This window comes from Chrysemys picta, chromosome 2 (assembly GCF_011386835.1).
Source record: "Chrysemys picta bellii isolate R12L10 chromosome 2, ASM1138683v2, whole genome shotgun sequence".
NCBI classification, from domain to species: domain Eukaryota; kingdom Metazoa; phylum Chordata; order Testudines; family Emydidae; genus Chrysemys; species Chrysemys picta.
The window spans coordinates 250985909-250999723 of NC_088792.1; the positions used below are offsets into that span (position 1 = coordinate 250985909).

Sequence of the window (13815 nt, forward strand, 5' to 3'; positions counted from 1 at the left end):
GCTCTGGCTGCTGCAGCTCTGCTCCCAGGGCAGGTCTGCTCTCTCTGGGCTGTGCTCTGGCTTTTGGGGCTGCAGCTCTGCTTCCAGCAACTTAGCTCAGGCCCCTGCTCTCTCCTTAGCTCGGCCCCACTCTGTCTGACCCAGGCAATTCCAGTTCACACGGAGGACGGGACCCCCTGGCCTCCTGACTCTCTGATTAGCCTGCCCGCCCTGTCAATCAGGCTGATCTGGAGCATTGGCCTCTCCCCATTGTTCCTGGGGACCTGCAGTCTCAAGCTTCTGATTTGCCATCGACCCTTCCCCTTTTAATGCTGGGAGCTAGCCAACCAAAACACCCCCACTGAATGTTAGTAAGGGGGCAACAGTCCCCTTACATTCCCCCTTGCTAAAATACTGCCACATCCACAATATTCACACCGGTACATCCGGGCCCCATAGTAACAACATATACCCCCATCATTTTATATCAACAACCCATTAGCAATTATCAAAAGAACATTTAACATATTTAACATTCCACATCTACTTCTTAATACCACACATAACAATATTCATTAAAACACTACATAGAACCAATAACATACTTATCTCTAAGTCTAACAGAAAGTACACCCTTACTAGCCCTCTGGGACCTTCTTAAGACTGGCGGTTCGTTACCCATATTTTCTATTTTCCTATCCTCGGGTCCTATCCTATCCTATACTAGGTCAGTTTGAAGGATCTGGCCATTCTCGTTAGGGTTTGGGTTTGCCCCACTCTGTCCCCCTCTGTATTCGGTTTGTGGGACTAGAACCATTTCCCAATTGGTTTCAGCCTCCTCGGGGTGTACTGATCTACACCTCCTATGGTCCCTGTCTGCACTCTTAGTCCAATGTTTCAACTGGTCCCTATGTACTACTCTCTCAGGACCTCCTCATTCTGGCTGGTTAGCGTACACTGGCAGTTCGGGATTGTTTTGGATGACCACAGTGGGGGGGATTTGGCTTCCATTTGTCCTGTATTTTATTACATCTCCGGCGTCTACGGTTACGAACTGGTACACAGTCACCAGATTTGATGAGAGCCCCACTGGACTTGCTATCATAAGTCCTTTTCCTACTTTGGGCTGTGTCTTTAGTTATACTGAGAGCAACTTTCCAGCAACTTCAGCCTGTCATGGTGACCTTTGACCTGGTCATCATAATTGGTCACCTCACCCTTAGAAAAGACTTCTTGATGCTTCTCTGGCAACGCCCTTATGTTAGCCACATGTGCAGGAATCAGCCCTTGGCATGCCGCTTGAACTGGAACTGGCAGTCTCCCATCACATCTTTCTTGAAGAAAGGTAACTTGTCCTCCCTTCTCCCTCGTCACCTGCAGCTCATTTCCTGGTAAACAGCAGTGTTCGTCAAGGATCTTCCCTCTCCAAGGAGGAATAATAGTCTTCCGTTTTCTGCCCACTTTAACATTTCCAATATGCCGTGTGGGGCCCAGGGAATGACTCTGCCTCTCTGCTCGAGCCACTACTCTACTCAGCACAGCATTCTTCATAGAGTGCTCATGACAGTTCATCCTCCTGGTTCCTTCTCCTGGTAAGAGTAGCTCCTTCAGCTCACTAATGATGTTCATTCCTAGAATCCCTGGGACTCCTTCTCCAATATGGCTCCCTTTTGAGGCTTTGTCTTTCAGGATGAAGATGCATTTTCCTGGCAGAGTCTGGCCCATATACGCTATGTCTGCTTCAAGGCACCCCACCACTGGGATTGCCAGTCCATTAACAGCTGTTAGACGTACAAACCGTGTGCTGTGCATGGTCAGGTCCTTGTCCTTCAAATATTTTTGAAAATGCAACTCAGTAATGGTGGTGACCTCTGAGCCAGTATCTAACAAACATCTGGTCTTCACCCCTGCTATACATACTTCAGCAGTTAGACAGTCTCCAAATGCTCGCTTACAGAAGTCGCTAGATATGCTGGCACTGCCCATGTTCCTCTCAACACTGTATGCAGAGGGATTTTCCACGAAGGACAGGCCTAGGAATCCTTCTGCCACTGCTTGGCCTTCTACTGTACATGGACCACTTGCTCCTGGTGCCCCATTGGTTTCGAATGCCTGAGACTCTATTCTCCTTCTCAGTGGACATTCTTGGCTAGTATGTCTTGGCCTTTCACAAGTGTAACAAATGTATCTTCCCAGCTCGTCCTTCAGTGGGGCTCTTCGGGATCCCGGTGCCCTTGGATACTTTGGCATACTAATGGAATTTTTTTTTTTCATCAACTCGGGCATCACTTTCAGCATCTCCCCCTGTTGGACCGCCAGTTTTTGGGTAGCTTCACTTAAGCTTTCCAATGTTAGCTCTGTTTGGGGCAGGGCCTTTTCCCCAGCAGCTGCATTCACAAGGTCGCCACTTCGTGTACGGGGGTTAGTCTTGGCTGTCTCTGCCACAGGAACTTCCTCTTCTTCTGATCACATAATGGCAGCCTGCATGAGTTCATAGAACTTCTTACTGGGCTCTTCTTTAAACCTCCTTTTCATTTCACGTTGGAGGGAGTCATCACGGAGCCCCAGCACCAACTGCTCTTTCAGAACCATATCTGGGTCTGGAACTTGCGGAGGGTCTCGCCGCTCCACTTTGCTCATTCTCTCCTGGAGGTCATATGCGTATGCCCGGACAGTTTCACCAGGCTCCTGCTTTCTCTCAAAAAACTCCTTTAGTCGGGTTCCAATAGGTACCTTGTCTCCATACACTTCTAGGTGGAGTTCAAATACCTTTTCCACATCTTTCTTGTCTGCCACTGCCATGAACTTTACTGTGGCCTTGGCCTGGCCCTTGAGGTGCTCCTCTATGAAGTCCACATGATCTTCTTCAGATACTCTTAGCACACGCAGAGCCGCCTTCACAGACTTGACCCACTCCTCTACTGTAATGTCTCCTGGTCTAGTCGGGAAGCCTCCAAACTCCGTGACCTTCCGCTCCCGTGGGACATAAATAGTAGGGGGTTTCTTAGCTTCTGCTGTCTGTTGGTCTATTACTGCCTTGGCCAGCGATAAGGCTTCTCTCTGTTCAGTTCTAGCTTGTTGTAATGCCTCCACTTGGTCTGATAATCTGCGCTGAAGTTCAGCAAACTAGGTTCATAGTTCTTCAATTCCAGCCATGGTAGGGTGCTCAACCAGGCCCGGACCGTGCTACTAGAACTTATTGTTCCTGGGGACTGTCAGTCTCAGGCTCCTGATTTGCCATCGACCCTTCCCCTTTTAGTGCTGGGAGCTAGCCAACCAAAACACCCCCACTGAATGTTAGTAAGGGGGCAACAGTCCCCTTACATAATAGTACCTTCTGGCCTTAAACTCTGTGAGTGCCTTCAAAGATTTTATACAAGTAATAATTAGTGCTGGTCAACATTTTTTGAATGGAACTTTTAACATCAGATCCTTTTCACTGTAAAATGTCCTTTATTGAAATGGGAAGGGAAGGGTTTTTGTTTTTTGTTGTTGTTTTTTCTTTTTCGGGGGTGGGGTGGGGGGGGCAGGGGAATTTTAATTTTCTTCAAAAAGTTTTTGTTCCAAACCCCCCTCCCCACACAAAAAAAATAAAGTTTCTGGTTTTCCAATTTCTCTCCTCCCTCCTTTTTGTCCACCTTTGGAAAAAGGGGGAGAAAAGGAAAAGTGAAAGTGGAAGGGAATGAAAACAAACAAACAATAAATAAAAATGTACACGGCTGTGAAAAATTTCCTATAAATGCAGAATTGTTCCTTTTTAAACCTGTGGTGCTAATATTGTTTTATAAATGGTCACAAAACTACCATTTTTCAACCAACTCCATGATAGCCTCATTATGTGTTTTTTTCCCCCCGATATACAAGGAGCAGTCACATGCTTCCAATCCCAATGGTTTGTTTTAGAGCAAGGGAAAAGCAAGAACGAACAAAAATAAAATCTCCAAGAGAGAGCACAATATATGCCTTCTCTGTAACATGCTGCATCATTTCTGTCTCACAAAATGCCAGCTGTCCCTGAAGACAACTGCTCTAAGAAATTTTACAAGTTCAATACAGAGAAAACAATCATATCACATACACCACAGTATCCAAATTCAGAAAGAAAGATTGACTGCTGCAATATAGGCTATATACATTTTAGAAAAATATTGTTAGGATATGCATAAAAGGAAATAAGGCAAGAGGGCAAGATCTTCAGCCCAGCTCCTGCCCCTTTATGCTGTAGGAAATGGCTGAGGCAGCATAAAAGGATCCTAAAAAGCCCCATATTCAGTTGTGGAGGATTCCCCTGGTGCAGGCAATATGGACCCCTGGTAACCTCTGGCATAGAGGGTGCACTGGCAGCGTGGCTGGGAATGCGATGTCCTGGGCAGGAAAGCAGCATGCAGTGCTGCAGATATTTTGGGTGCGGTTGTGGCCTAGGCAGCGAGCCCATGGAATTGTCTAAATTATGCTGGTGGTCTCTGCAGTCCCCAGAGCAGCCTAGGAAGGAGGGCACCAAGGTGGCTTATAGCCACGTTAGCCCCCCATTCCTCAGGGCTGTGAGTTCTGTGCTCATACAGAATCTCACCCATAATACTTATACAACTCTCTTAAATGTTTAATCCAGCAATTCCATATCACAAGGATTGGCAACCTTTGGCACGCGACCTGCCAGGGTAAGCACCCTGGCGGGCCGGGCCAGTTTGTTTACCTACCGCGTCCACAGGTTCGGCCGATCGCAGCTCCCACTGGCCGCTGTTCACTGCTCCAGGCCAATGGGGGTGGCAGGAAGCAGTGCGGGCCGAGGGATGTGCTGGCCACCGCTTCCCGCCGCCCCCATTGGCCTGGAGCAGCGAACGGCGGCCAGTGAGAGCCGCGATCGCCCGAACCTGTGGACGCGGCAGGTAAACAAATTGACCTGGCCCCGCATGCCAGATGTTGCCAATCCCTACCATATCAAGTACCAATGATAACCCCACAGAGGATATTGCTCATGAAAACAGCACCACCTCTTCGTCTGGACCCCAGGTGATTTTAGTGAGGCTCTGCCTGGGTATGCAAGGTCCAAGTCTTTGGCAGAGCCTGAAAGCTCATCTAGAAGCCTGTCTGGCTCCCAGCCGTGCATTTATAAACAGCAGGCCACACTTCCTCACTAGGCGATTTTAATTATATGGCACGGCAGATAAACAGCACAGTCCCCTTTCATTCAGAATGGTGGTCACAATACAAGAAAAGAAATGAGTGATATACATCAGCACTGGTAGAAACTGCGCTAGTGAAGGTTGCAAAACTGTTTCATTATAAACCAGGTTTTACATTCCTAATTTTAACAGTAATCTTTTGCATTCAAATTCCCCAGGAATGATCCCAAAAGGGGAATTTGTTTTGCTTTTTTAAAGTCTGAGCATATTTTTGCATTAGGAGTACTGGGAAATATGGTACTTAAGGAAATTCTGTCCACTCCCCTGAAGCAGAGAACTAAAAATGTCAAGTATAAAGTTTCATAGTCCAGACACGTAAGGAACTGTGAATGAGGAGGGCGTACTTTGCAAAGCATGGTTTGAGACATTTATTCATTTTTAGTAGACATTTTATCTGGGGGAGAAAGGAGAGCATTCCCATTTTCCTGATAACTCACATGAGCCTCAATCCTGCCACATTTCCTGGGGGAAAACCCTTGGACTTCAGTGATGCTGTATGCAGGTGCACAAGTGTATCTCATGGAGCACAGCAGTCCCAATTCTGCAATCAGGACAGTGAGAATATTCCCTGCATTCCACGGAATAAACCACAGACATTGCACGCTGGAATAAACATCTGGGGAGTATCCAGTAGAGCCTTTACAAACGTTAACTACCTCAAGTTAACTGGTGATCAATTAACTCAGTGTAGACAAGCCTAGAAAGACTGGGGCCTTGTCTACACTGCCACTTTACAACGCCGCAACTTTCTTGCTCAGGGGTGTGAAAAAACACACCCCTGAGCACTGCAAGTTTCAGTGCTGTAATGTGGAAGTGTAGACAGTGCTACAGTGCTGGGAGCCATGCTCCCAGTGCTGGTAGCTGCTCCCCTCTCCTCCTGGAGGTGAGCTCTTTCCCAGCACTGGTGCTGCGACTACACATCCACGTTAAAGTGCTTACGTGGCAGCGCTTTAACGTTGCTAATGAAGACATACCCTGGGACAGTGTTTCCCAAATAGTGTCTCTGGAAGGTTCTAGATGGGTAGCAGTCCCAGGGAAAATGCATGTCCCGGTGGGAAGGTCGGAGAGCAAACCTGACCTGCACTCACGGCTCCTGTCTTGGGGGGCTGGGCCCAGCTCCCCACTCCAAGCATTGCAACCTGGTGCACAGAATTGCAGCTCCCTTCAGGTTTGGACAGGCTGCCCCTCCATCATGACAGACAGAAAGATGACTGGGCCAAACCTGACTGGTGCTGTGCACTGGTACCCCCAAATGTATGCACATTATGCAGGGTGCGTACCATTTGCAGGACCAGATTAAGGCATAGGAAACCTAGGCCTTGGCTACACTGGCGCTGTACAGTGCTGCAACTTGCTGCGCTCAAGGGTGTGAAAACGCCCCCCCCCCCCCCCGCGAGTGCAGAACTGTAAAGTGCCAGTGTAATCAGCACCTGCAGCGCTGCACGCTCACTCACAGCGCTGCAAGCTATTCCCCTCTGAGAGGTGGAGTACTTGCAGCGCTGCGAGACAGCTCTCGCAGCGCTGGCGGCGTGACACTTGCGCTTCATAGCGCTGCCGCGGCAGCGCTGTGAATTGCCAAGTGTAGCCAAGGCCCTAGGCACATGCCTAGGGCCAAATTCATTGGGGGGCCCAACCTGAGCTCCAACTGGTCTGGTTCAGGTACTGGTGCAGGAGCCGGCTCAACAGCAGCAGTAAAGAGGAGCAGCCCTGTGTGCCCCACTGTCCACTCACATTTCATAGAATATCAGGGTTGGAAGGGACCTCAGGAGGTCATCTAGTCCAACCCCCTGCTCAAAGCAGGACCAATCCCCAACCAAATCATCCCAGCCAGGGCTTCGTCAAGCCTGACCTTAAAAATCTCCAAGGAAGGAGATTCCACCACCTCCCTAGGTAACCCATTCCAGTGCTTCACCACCCTCCTAGTGAAAAAGTTTTTCCTAATATCCAACCTAAACCTCCCACACTGCAACTTGAGACCATTACTCCTTGTTCTGTCATCTGGTACCACTGAGAACAGTCTAGATCCATCCTCTTTGGAACCCCCTTTCAGGTAGTTGAAAGCAGCTATCAAATCCCATCTCATTCTTCTCTTCTGCAGACTAAATAAGCCCAGTTCCCTCAGCCTCTCCTCATAAGTCATGTGCTCCAGCCCCCTAATCATTTTTGTTGCCCTCCGCTGGACTCTTTCCAATTTTTCCACATCCTTCTTGTAGTGTGGGGCCCAAAACTAGACACAGTACTCCAGATGAGGCCTCACCAATGCCAAATACAGGGGAATGATCACGTCCCTCGATCTGCTGGCAATGCCCCTCCTTATACAGCCCAAAATCCCATTAGCCTTCTTGGCAACAAGGGCACACTGTCGACTCATATCCAGCTTCTCGTCCACTGTGACCCCTAGGTCCTTTTCTGCAGAACTGCTGCCTAGCCATTCGGTCCCTAGTCTGTAACAGTGAATGGGATTCTTCCGTCCTAAGTGCAGGACTCTTCACTTGTCCTTGTTGAACCTCAGATTTCTTTTGGCCCAATCCTTTAATTTTTCTAGGTCCCTCTGTATCCTATCTCTACCCTCCAGCATATCTACCACTCCTCCCAGTTTAGTGTCATCTGCAAACTTGCTGAGGGTGCAGTCCACGCCATCCTCCAGATCATTAATGAACATATTGAACAAAAGCGGCCCCAGGACCAACCCTTGGGACACTTCGCTTGATACCGGCTGCCAGCTAGACATGGAGCCATTGATCACTACCCGTTGAGCCCGACGATCTAGCCAGCTTTCTATCCACCTTATAGTCCATTCATCCAGCCCATACTTCTTCAACTTGCCGGCAAGAATATTGGCTCCCATGATGGAGAGTCCACGAGACCAAATCTGAGCAGTGTTGTGACCCTCGTGCACCAGGTTGCAATGCCACTCACTCAGTTTTAGCCCTGGTGCCCCCCGTCATGATGCAGGGCCATAAGGCCAAACCTGAGCAGGCAGCGCTGTTCCTCCTTGCTGCTGTCGTTGGGCCAGCTCCTGCACCAAGGCTCCCTCCTGGGGCCCTATCTGGCCTCACCCCAATTCCAGCACCCCATGTCCCCTTTGCTCTGCTTGCAGGACTTGTTCAGTGACAGCCTGAAGACATGCTACAAGTATGGGGAACTATGGTGAGTGCCCACAGAAGGGAGCCGACTGGCAGAGGGGCAATGGAGAGCGTGGGAGGTGGACAGAAGGGAGTTTGGCATAGCTGCATTGTGCCCAATGTAAGATAAAAGAGTGTGTGTAGACGCTATGCCAAGTGAAAATGAGAATGGTTCAATTGTGTGTACCACGTGAAAAATTTCTGGGGGTGCCCAGGCTGCAATGCCCAGAGTGGGAAGCCAGGCCCAGTGGTGTGGGACAGGAGTAAGGGTGAACATGGGGTGTGCTCGCTCTCCAGCCTCCCCCGGCCACAGACACACACACATATACTAGGTAGGGATTAGGGTTGCAATCAGGGCCGGCTCCAGGCACCAGCACAGCAAGCAGGTGCTTGGGGTGGCCAAGGGGAAGGGGCGGCACGTCCAGCTCTTCGGCGGCGGGTCCCTCGGTCCCTCTCAGAGGGAAGGACCTGCTGCCAAAGAAGAAAGTGGTGCAGTGGAGCTGCCGCCGAAGTGCTGCCGATCGCGGCTTCCCTCCCCCAGGGTGGAAGGTGATACTGAGGGCGGTCAATGCCCCGTGGTGAAGCGAGAAGGAAGTGGCAACAGAAGATGAAGATGTTGGCCTATGATTTTGCCTCCACCCCCATGAATGTGGACCCTGGGTGGGTCACACACAAAAAAAGAGACAAATGCAGTGGGTGGGTTGCCCTACTAAAAAGTTTGGGAATGACTGCAATAAGTCACAAGTTCCCAAAAGGTGACAATAGTTTGTCAAGCAATGTTACAGGTAACTAAATGCATATTTAATCCATTTTGAATCCATTATTAAACATGTCAGTATGTAACAATGTGTAGTACAGGGCAGACACAGGGAAAATGTGAGAATATATGATTCTGCCTCGATGGACTTTTCTAAACTAACAATAAACTGCCTCAGCCATTATCATTCACTTCTCTATAAAACAAAAGGTTCCTATACTTTTGTTATACATGGTCAAAGATCACCTGCCTTCAGGGCCCGCCCCATGAGGTTCTGAAAAAGGACATCAGTCCACAAACAAAATTGGGACTATCCATTTTCCAAAAAAGGAAACAGGAAATAGTTTCAATACTTCCAAAGAGGCAAACTGAAAAGGGAAAAAGGTCAACAGTTTGGGAACTGAAGTCTGGGAGATATAATCAGAAGACCTCAAAATGCTTTACATACCATGGTTTAGGCCTCACAATACCCATATCTTGATAAGCATTATTTCTTATTAACTGTGCTCCTGCCCAGAAGCCCCCATCAGGATCAGGGCCCCATTGTGCTAGGTGCAGTACAAACACACAGGAAGATCCAGTCCCTGCAGCAAAAAGAATACAATCCAAGGCCTGCACAAGGAGTTGCACACCAAGCTCCATAGACTTCAGTGGGCTCCATGTGCACAGGGATGCACGTCCATACTTCTCATTGTACAACTGTGGCCTAAATAGACAGGTGAAAGGTGTGGGAAAGGGCTAAGATACACAAGCAGAGGGATCAGGCCAATGATGGGCATACATCATGTTAGTCTTATTTTTTTAATATTATATATATCACACACACACACTGTCCCCACAACCCTAGATCTAGCTACTGTTATTTCCTTTGTTCCTCAGTTTACTTGTAAAACTGGGACTACAGAAAGAATAAGTATTTTCCCAAAGAGCATGTTCTGGTGTTCAAATTAAAGTGATAGAATGTTCCACAAAACAGTTCAAAACTCCAAGAGTACTGACATCTTTTATCTAACCAATAACAACAACAGTTATACTTAAATAACCATCCCCTAAAAAAACAAAAGCAGGGCTGGGCATTAGAGAGAGTAAAACAGAGTAGCCTCCTATTATAAGCCCTTGGTGACTCCTTGTGTCACAGCAGCAGTTCCTCTGCACTACCTTCCCTGCGTAGCTCAGCAAGTTCAGTTGGGCTCCTGGGTTCTAGCTTCTAAATAAACTCACTTGAACTCCCTCCTACCTTGCAAGTCATTTTGTTTACCTTGCCTGTGTTGGACCAGAAGTCAGACAACGATCCATTGCCAGCCCCCTGTTCCCTGAAGGTGTAGTTCCCTGATAGACATCCTGAATGCCATAGACCAGCTATCTCTTTGCCATCATCAGGCATCACTTAAGTTCTGGCTCTCACTTGCCCAGTTCCTGGGTAAGCGCTGCAGTCTTGCCACAAGCAATACCAGACACAACCAGCGCTGGAGAGGACTAGTTACTCAAAGGAGAGAATTGTGTAGACTTCACAGTCACTCACTGGTTTGGGAGTAGGAGACTGTCTGTCTGACACATGCCTCTATCTTAACTGCTGCCAGGATACCTGCCCAACAGGTGAATGCAGAATCAGGGGAGGGGAGGGGAGGGGAGGGGAGGGAGTTACTGGGACCCTCAAGGGGAGTATGATCTATTGTTGGAACATTTTGTGGGGAGGGGTAGTAGCTCTTTACAAGTCAAATGTAAAAAAGACTGTCTCCAGTAATGATTAAGAACTTTGCATTACAAAAAGGGAGCTCAATTCTCATCCAAACAGAATAGCGTGTTTATTAACCTCCATTACTTCACAGTTTGTGAATCCATAAAAAGGGAGGAGGCCAAGGTATGTAATCAGCCTTGAAAGCTTTTTTATTATTAGCAGATGTACTAACAAGTTGTCAGCTCTACAATGCAGGGCCGGTCTCCATTTTGTGACCTATACAGCACCAAGCATAGTGTTGGCACTTAAAAAAATAGCTACACCCTAAACTATCATAGGAGAACATTTGTCTATCCTTGTGAAGGTTGGTAAGTGCCTATTTCTTGCATCTTTCAGTGTCCTATGCTTTGGGGATAGAGGGGTGTCCAGAGCTAAGGGAGCGGAGGCTGAATGCTGATTAATTAACTAATGAAAAGCAGGTGTAAATTGCTTAAGAGTAGCTCTTTAAAGCAAGTAACATGAGGTAACAAAAATAAACTTCCTGTGAAACTGTAGTAACTCCTGTAATAAACTCCACTGGGCTCTCCTTCCCCCTCTCCTTGGTTCTGTCTGGCACTCCCACTCCTAAACCCTCTGGGTCAAACACTCCCTGGCTTACCTTGTTTGTATTGTACCAAATGTTGGATTGGGACCCATTTCTGGCCCCTTGCTCCGCAGAGGTGGAGTTCCAGGTCAGATGGTCTAATATGGTCAGGATGTGCATTTCTCCAGCCATCAGTTGTGCCCCCAGGGGGACTCCGCTGCAGGCAGTGCCATGAGCAGGCGGGGACGTGTTGCTGTCAGGAGAGGAGCGTGAAGACTTTACAGTCACTTCCTGGTTCGGGACGGTTTGGGAGTAGGAAATTCTGCTTGTATGACACACTCCTCTGCACCTACTGCTGCCCGGACATTGCACAGGTGTATGTAGAGTCGGGGGAGGGAGGAGAGCTACTGCTGGGACACTGGGGAACTTGGAGGTGTATGGGGGTGGGGGGGGGGCTATGACTTGTTTTGTTGCCTATACAAATTTGTAGGGGGTAGCATAACAACAAAGCCAAATGCAGGAATTTTTCAGCTAGCTTTACTGCTCCTAGCACAGCACTCCGACCATTTCTCCCCCTCTGACGTCCCAGTGCCCTACCCCTGTTCTGTATCAGCTGCCTGCTAGCTTAACTCTTTCACAACCCACTGAGCATTGACTAACTCTAATAATTTAGGCTGGTCAGATTATTCATAGCAAATAAACTATCCAATTAATTTAGCTCTTTTTTAGTACTGAGTCATTTGCACAGACTGTTATTTCTGTGATCTTATTCATTATTTGTAAGTATTTTCCAAATAATTTATGTGAACAGATTTCAGCTGATGGGTCTGTTTTCAAGATGTCACTTCACCTATTTGCAATGTCTGATTAGTCACCTGTACAGCATGGTATTATTTCTGCTCAGTGACTAGACAAGTGAAACTTTTTCAATGGGATAGTAAGTAATAATCAAGAGCAAATACACTTGATGGTGCATGTAAACCCTTGTTCATATGTTCACCCAACTTTTTTCCTCTTAAAGGGCTACTCAGTTTCAGTAGGATGGTTTTGTACATGAATGAATGAGATTAAATTGGAGTGTGTGTATGAAGTGTGCACAAAATGTAAATAACTCTGGTTTTGTAAGGGGAAACTAGTCCATTGGGTTTTAAAGATGAAGTCTGAAATTCCTCTGGACAAATTTTGATCACTGTAGTGGGAAAAGGGAATAGAAGTGAAGTTAAAGGATTGAGAGGGCTTTAAAGGAGGTCAAGACATTTGGGGGATCATGAAGAAAGAAGGGTTGGGGGGGGGCTGACAATCACAGGAGGATAGACATGGTCTCACAGAGTAGCAGAGAGGGCTCTATACTGAGAACCAAAGGCAGAGCTGTTGCATCCTAGGATTTGTAGAGAATGTAACTGAGCATAATCTGAACAGTTCTGTAGACACATGAATATCGGAGAACTAGAGAATCTTGGATACCCTTGGGCAATTATTGTTTACACTGTCCATCTGACAGTCTGCTGTGGCTAGAAATCTTGCTTGTTGGCCTCATTTATGTGAAATGGCCCAGGAAGGTATACTGTGAGAAAACTCTTGGAATAATGAGGTTGGCATCCCTTCCTCATTCCATGTTGTTTCTCAGGTACTGTTGTTTTGCTGAGCAGTGCTCCCAGAGATACAAGTGACAGCAGCATTATTAGCAGTGTGCACCTCTGAAACATCTTTTGTAGGACACACGTGGGCACTGGTGGCCATTCAGGCTGCACTTATTATTTGTATTGCAGAGCACCTCTGGCCCCCCAACCAGGGCCCCATTGTGCTGGACACTGTACAAATACATAATGAAAATACAGTCCCTGCTCTGAAGAGCATATAATCTAAATCTCAGATGAGAGCCAACAGGTGGATACAACAACACAATCTGCAGAGCTGGAGGAGAGGAAATAGGATTCATTGTTTAGTTCCAGAGCACCCAGTGAGACTGGAGCTCCCACCTACCAGCAGGGAGGGTCCAGAGACGCAGGGGTGAAGAGAACTAGGCAGCTGGGCAATATGTCCCGGGGAGCAGGTGCGGAAATGAACTTTCAGCAGGTGACTGAGCATCGTGTATAAGGGAACTGAGCAGCAGAGAAGGAGGGGCAGAGCCCAGGTGACAGATGCAGGGGGAGAGAGAGGTGTGATTAGCTGCTTTCAGCAAGGACAGAACACATGAATACATTAAGCTAAAGATAAAATACAGATTGTCCTGTTGCTACTTTTCTATGTAAGCAATTGCTGCCAGCAGCCTCTGGGGGGGATGTCATGCTATAGAACCATAGTTTTACTAACTCTGTTGTATAGCGGTGAACTATGGGTGCTAAGACAGACTGGAGAACACCAGACTGATATTTCTGATTCATATTGTCTTCATTAGCTGCCCCAAATCAAGTGACAGGACGTGGTCAGAAATGAGGATATTTGAAGGTGAACCTAGCAACTACTTCCATCATCCCTGGTTCAGTTTTGGTAGCTTTCTTGGTATGGAG

The 13815-nt window shown here is 47.7% G+C and overlaps 1 protein-coding gene across 1 annotated transcript in view; it reads right to left on the reverse strand.

Annotated features, from left to right (window-relative positions):
• NIPAL2 (NIPA like domain containing 2) overlaps positions 1 to 11892 on the reverse strand; it is a 73652-nt gene extending 61760 nt beyond the window's left edge. The window contains exon 1 of the mRNA XM_024105284.3: positions 11381 to 11892. Coding sequence (XP_023961052.2) covers positions 11381 to 11497 — 117 coding nt within the window. The 5' untranslated portion in view covers positions 11498 to 11892. The remainder of the gene's footprint in view (positions 1 to 11380) is intronic.
• Positions 11893 to 13815: the final 1923 nt, after the last annotated feature.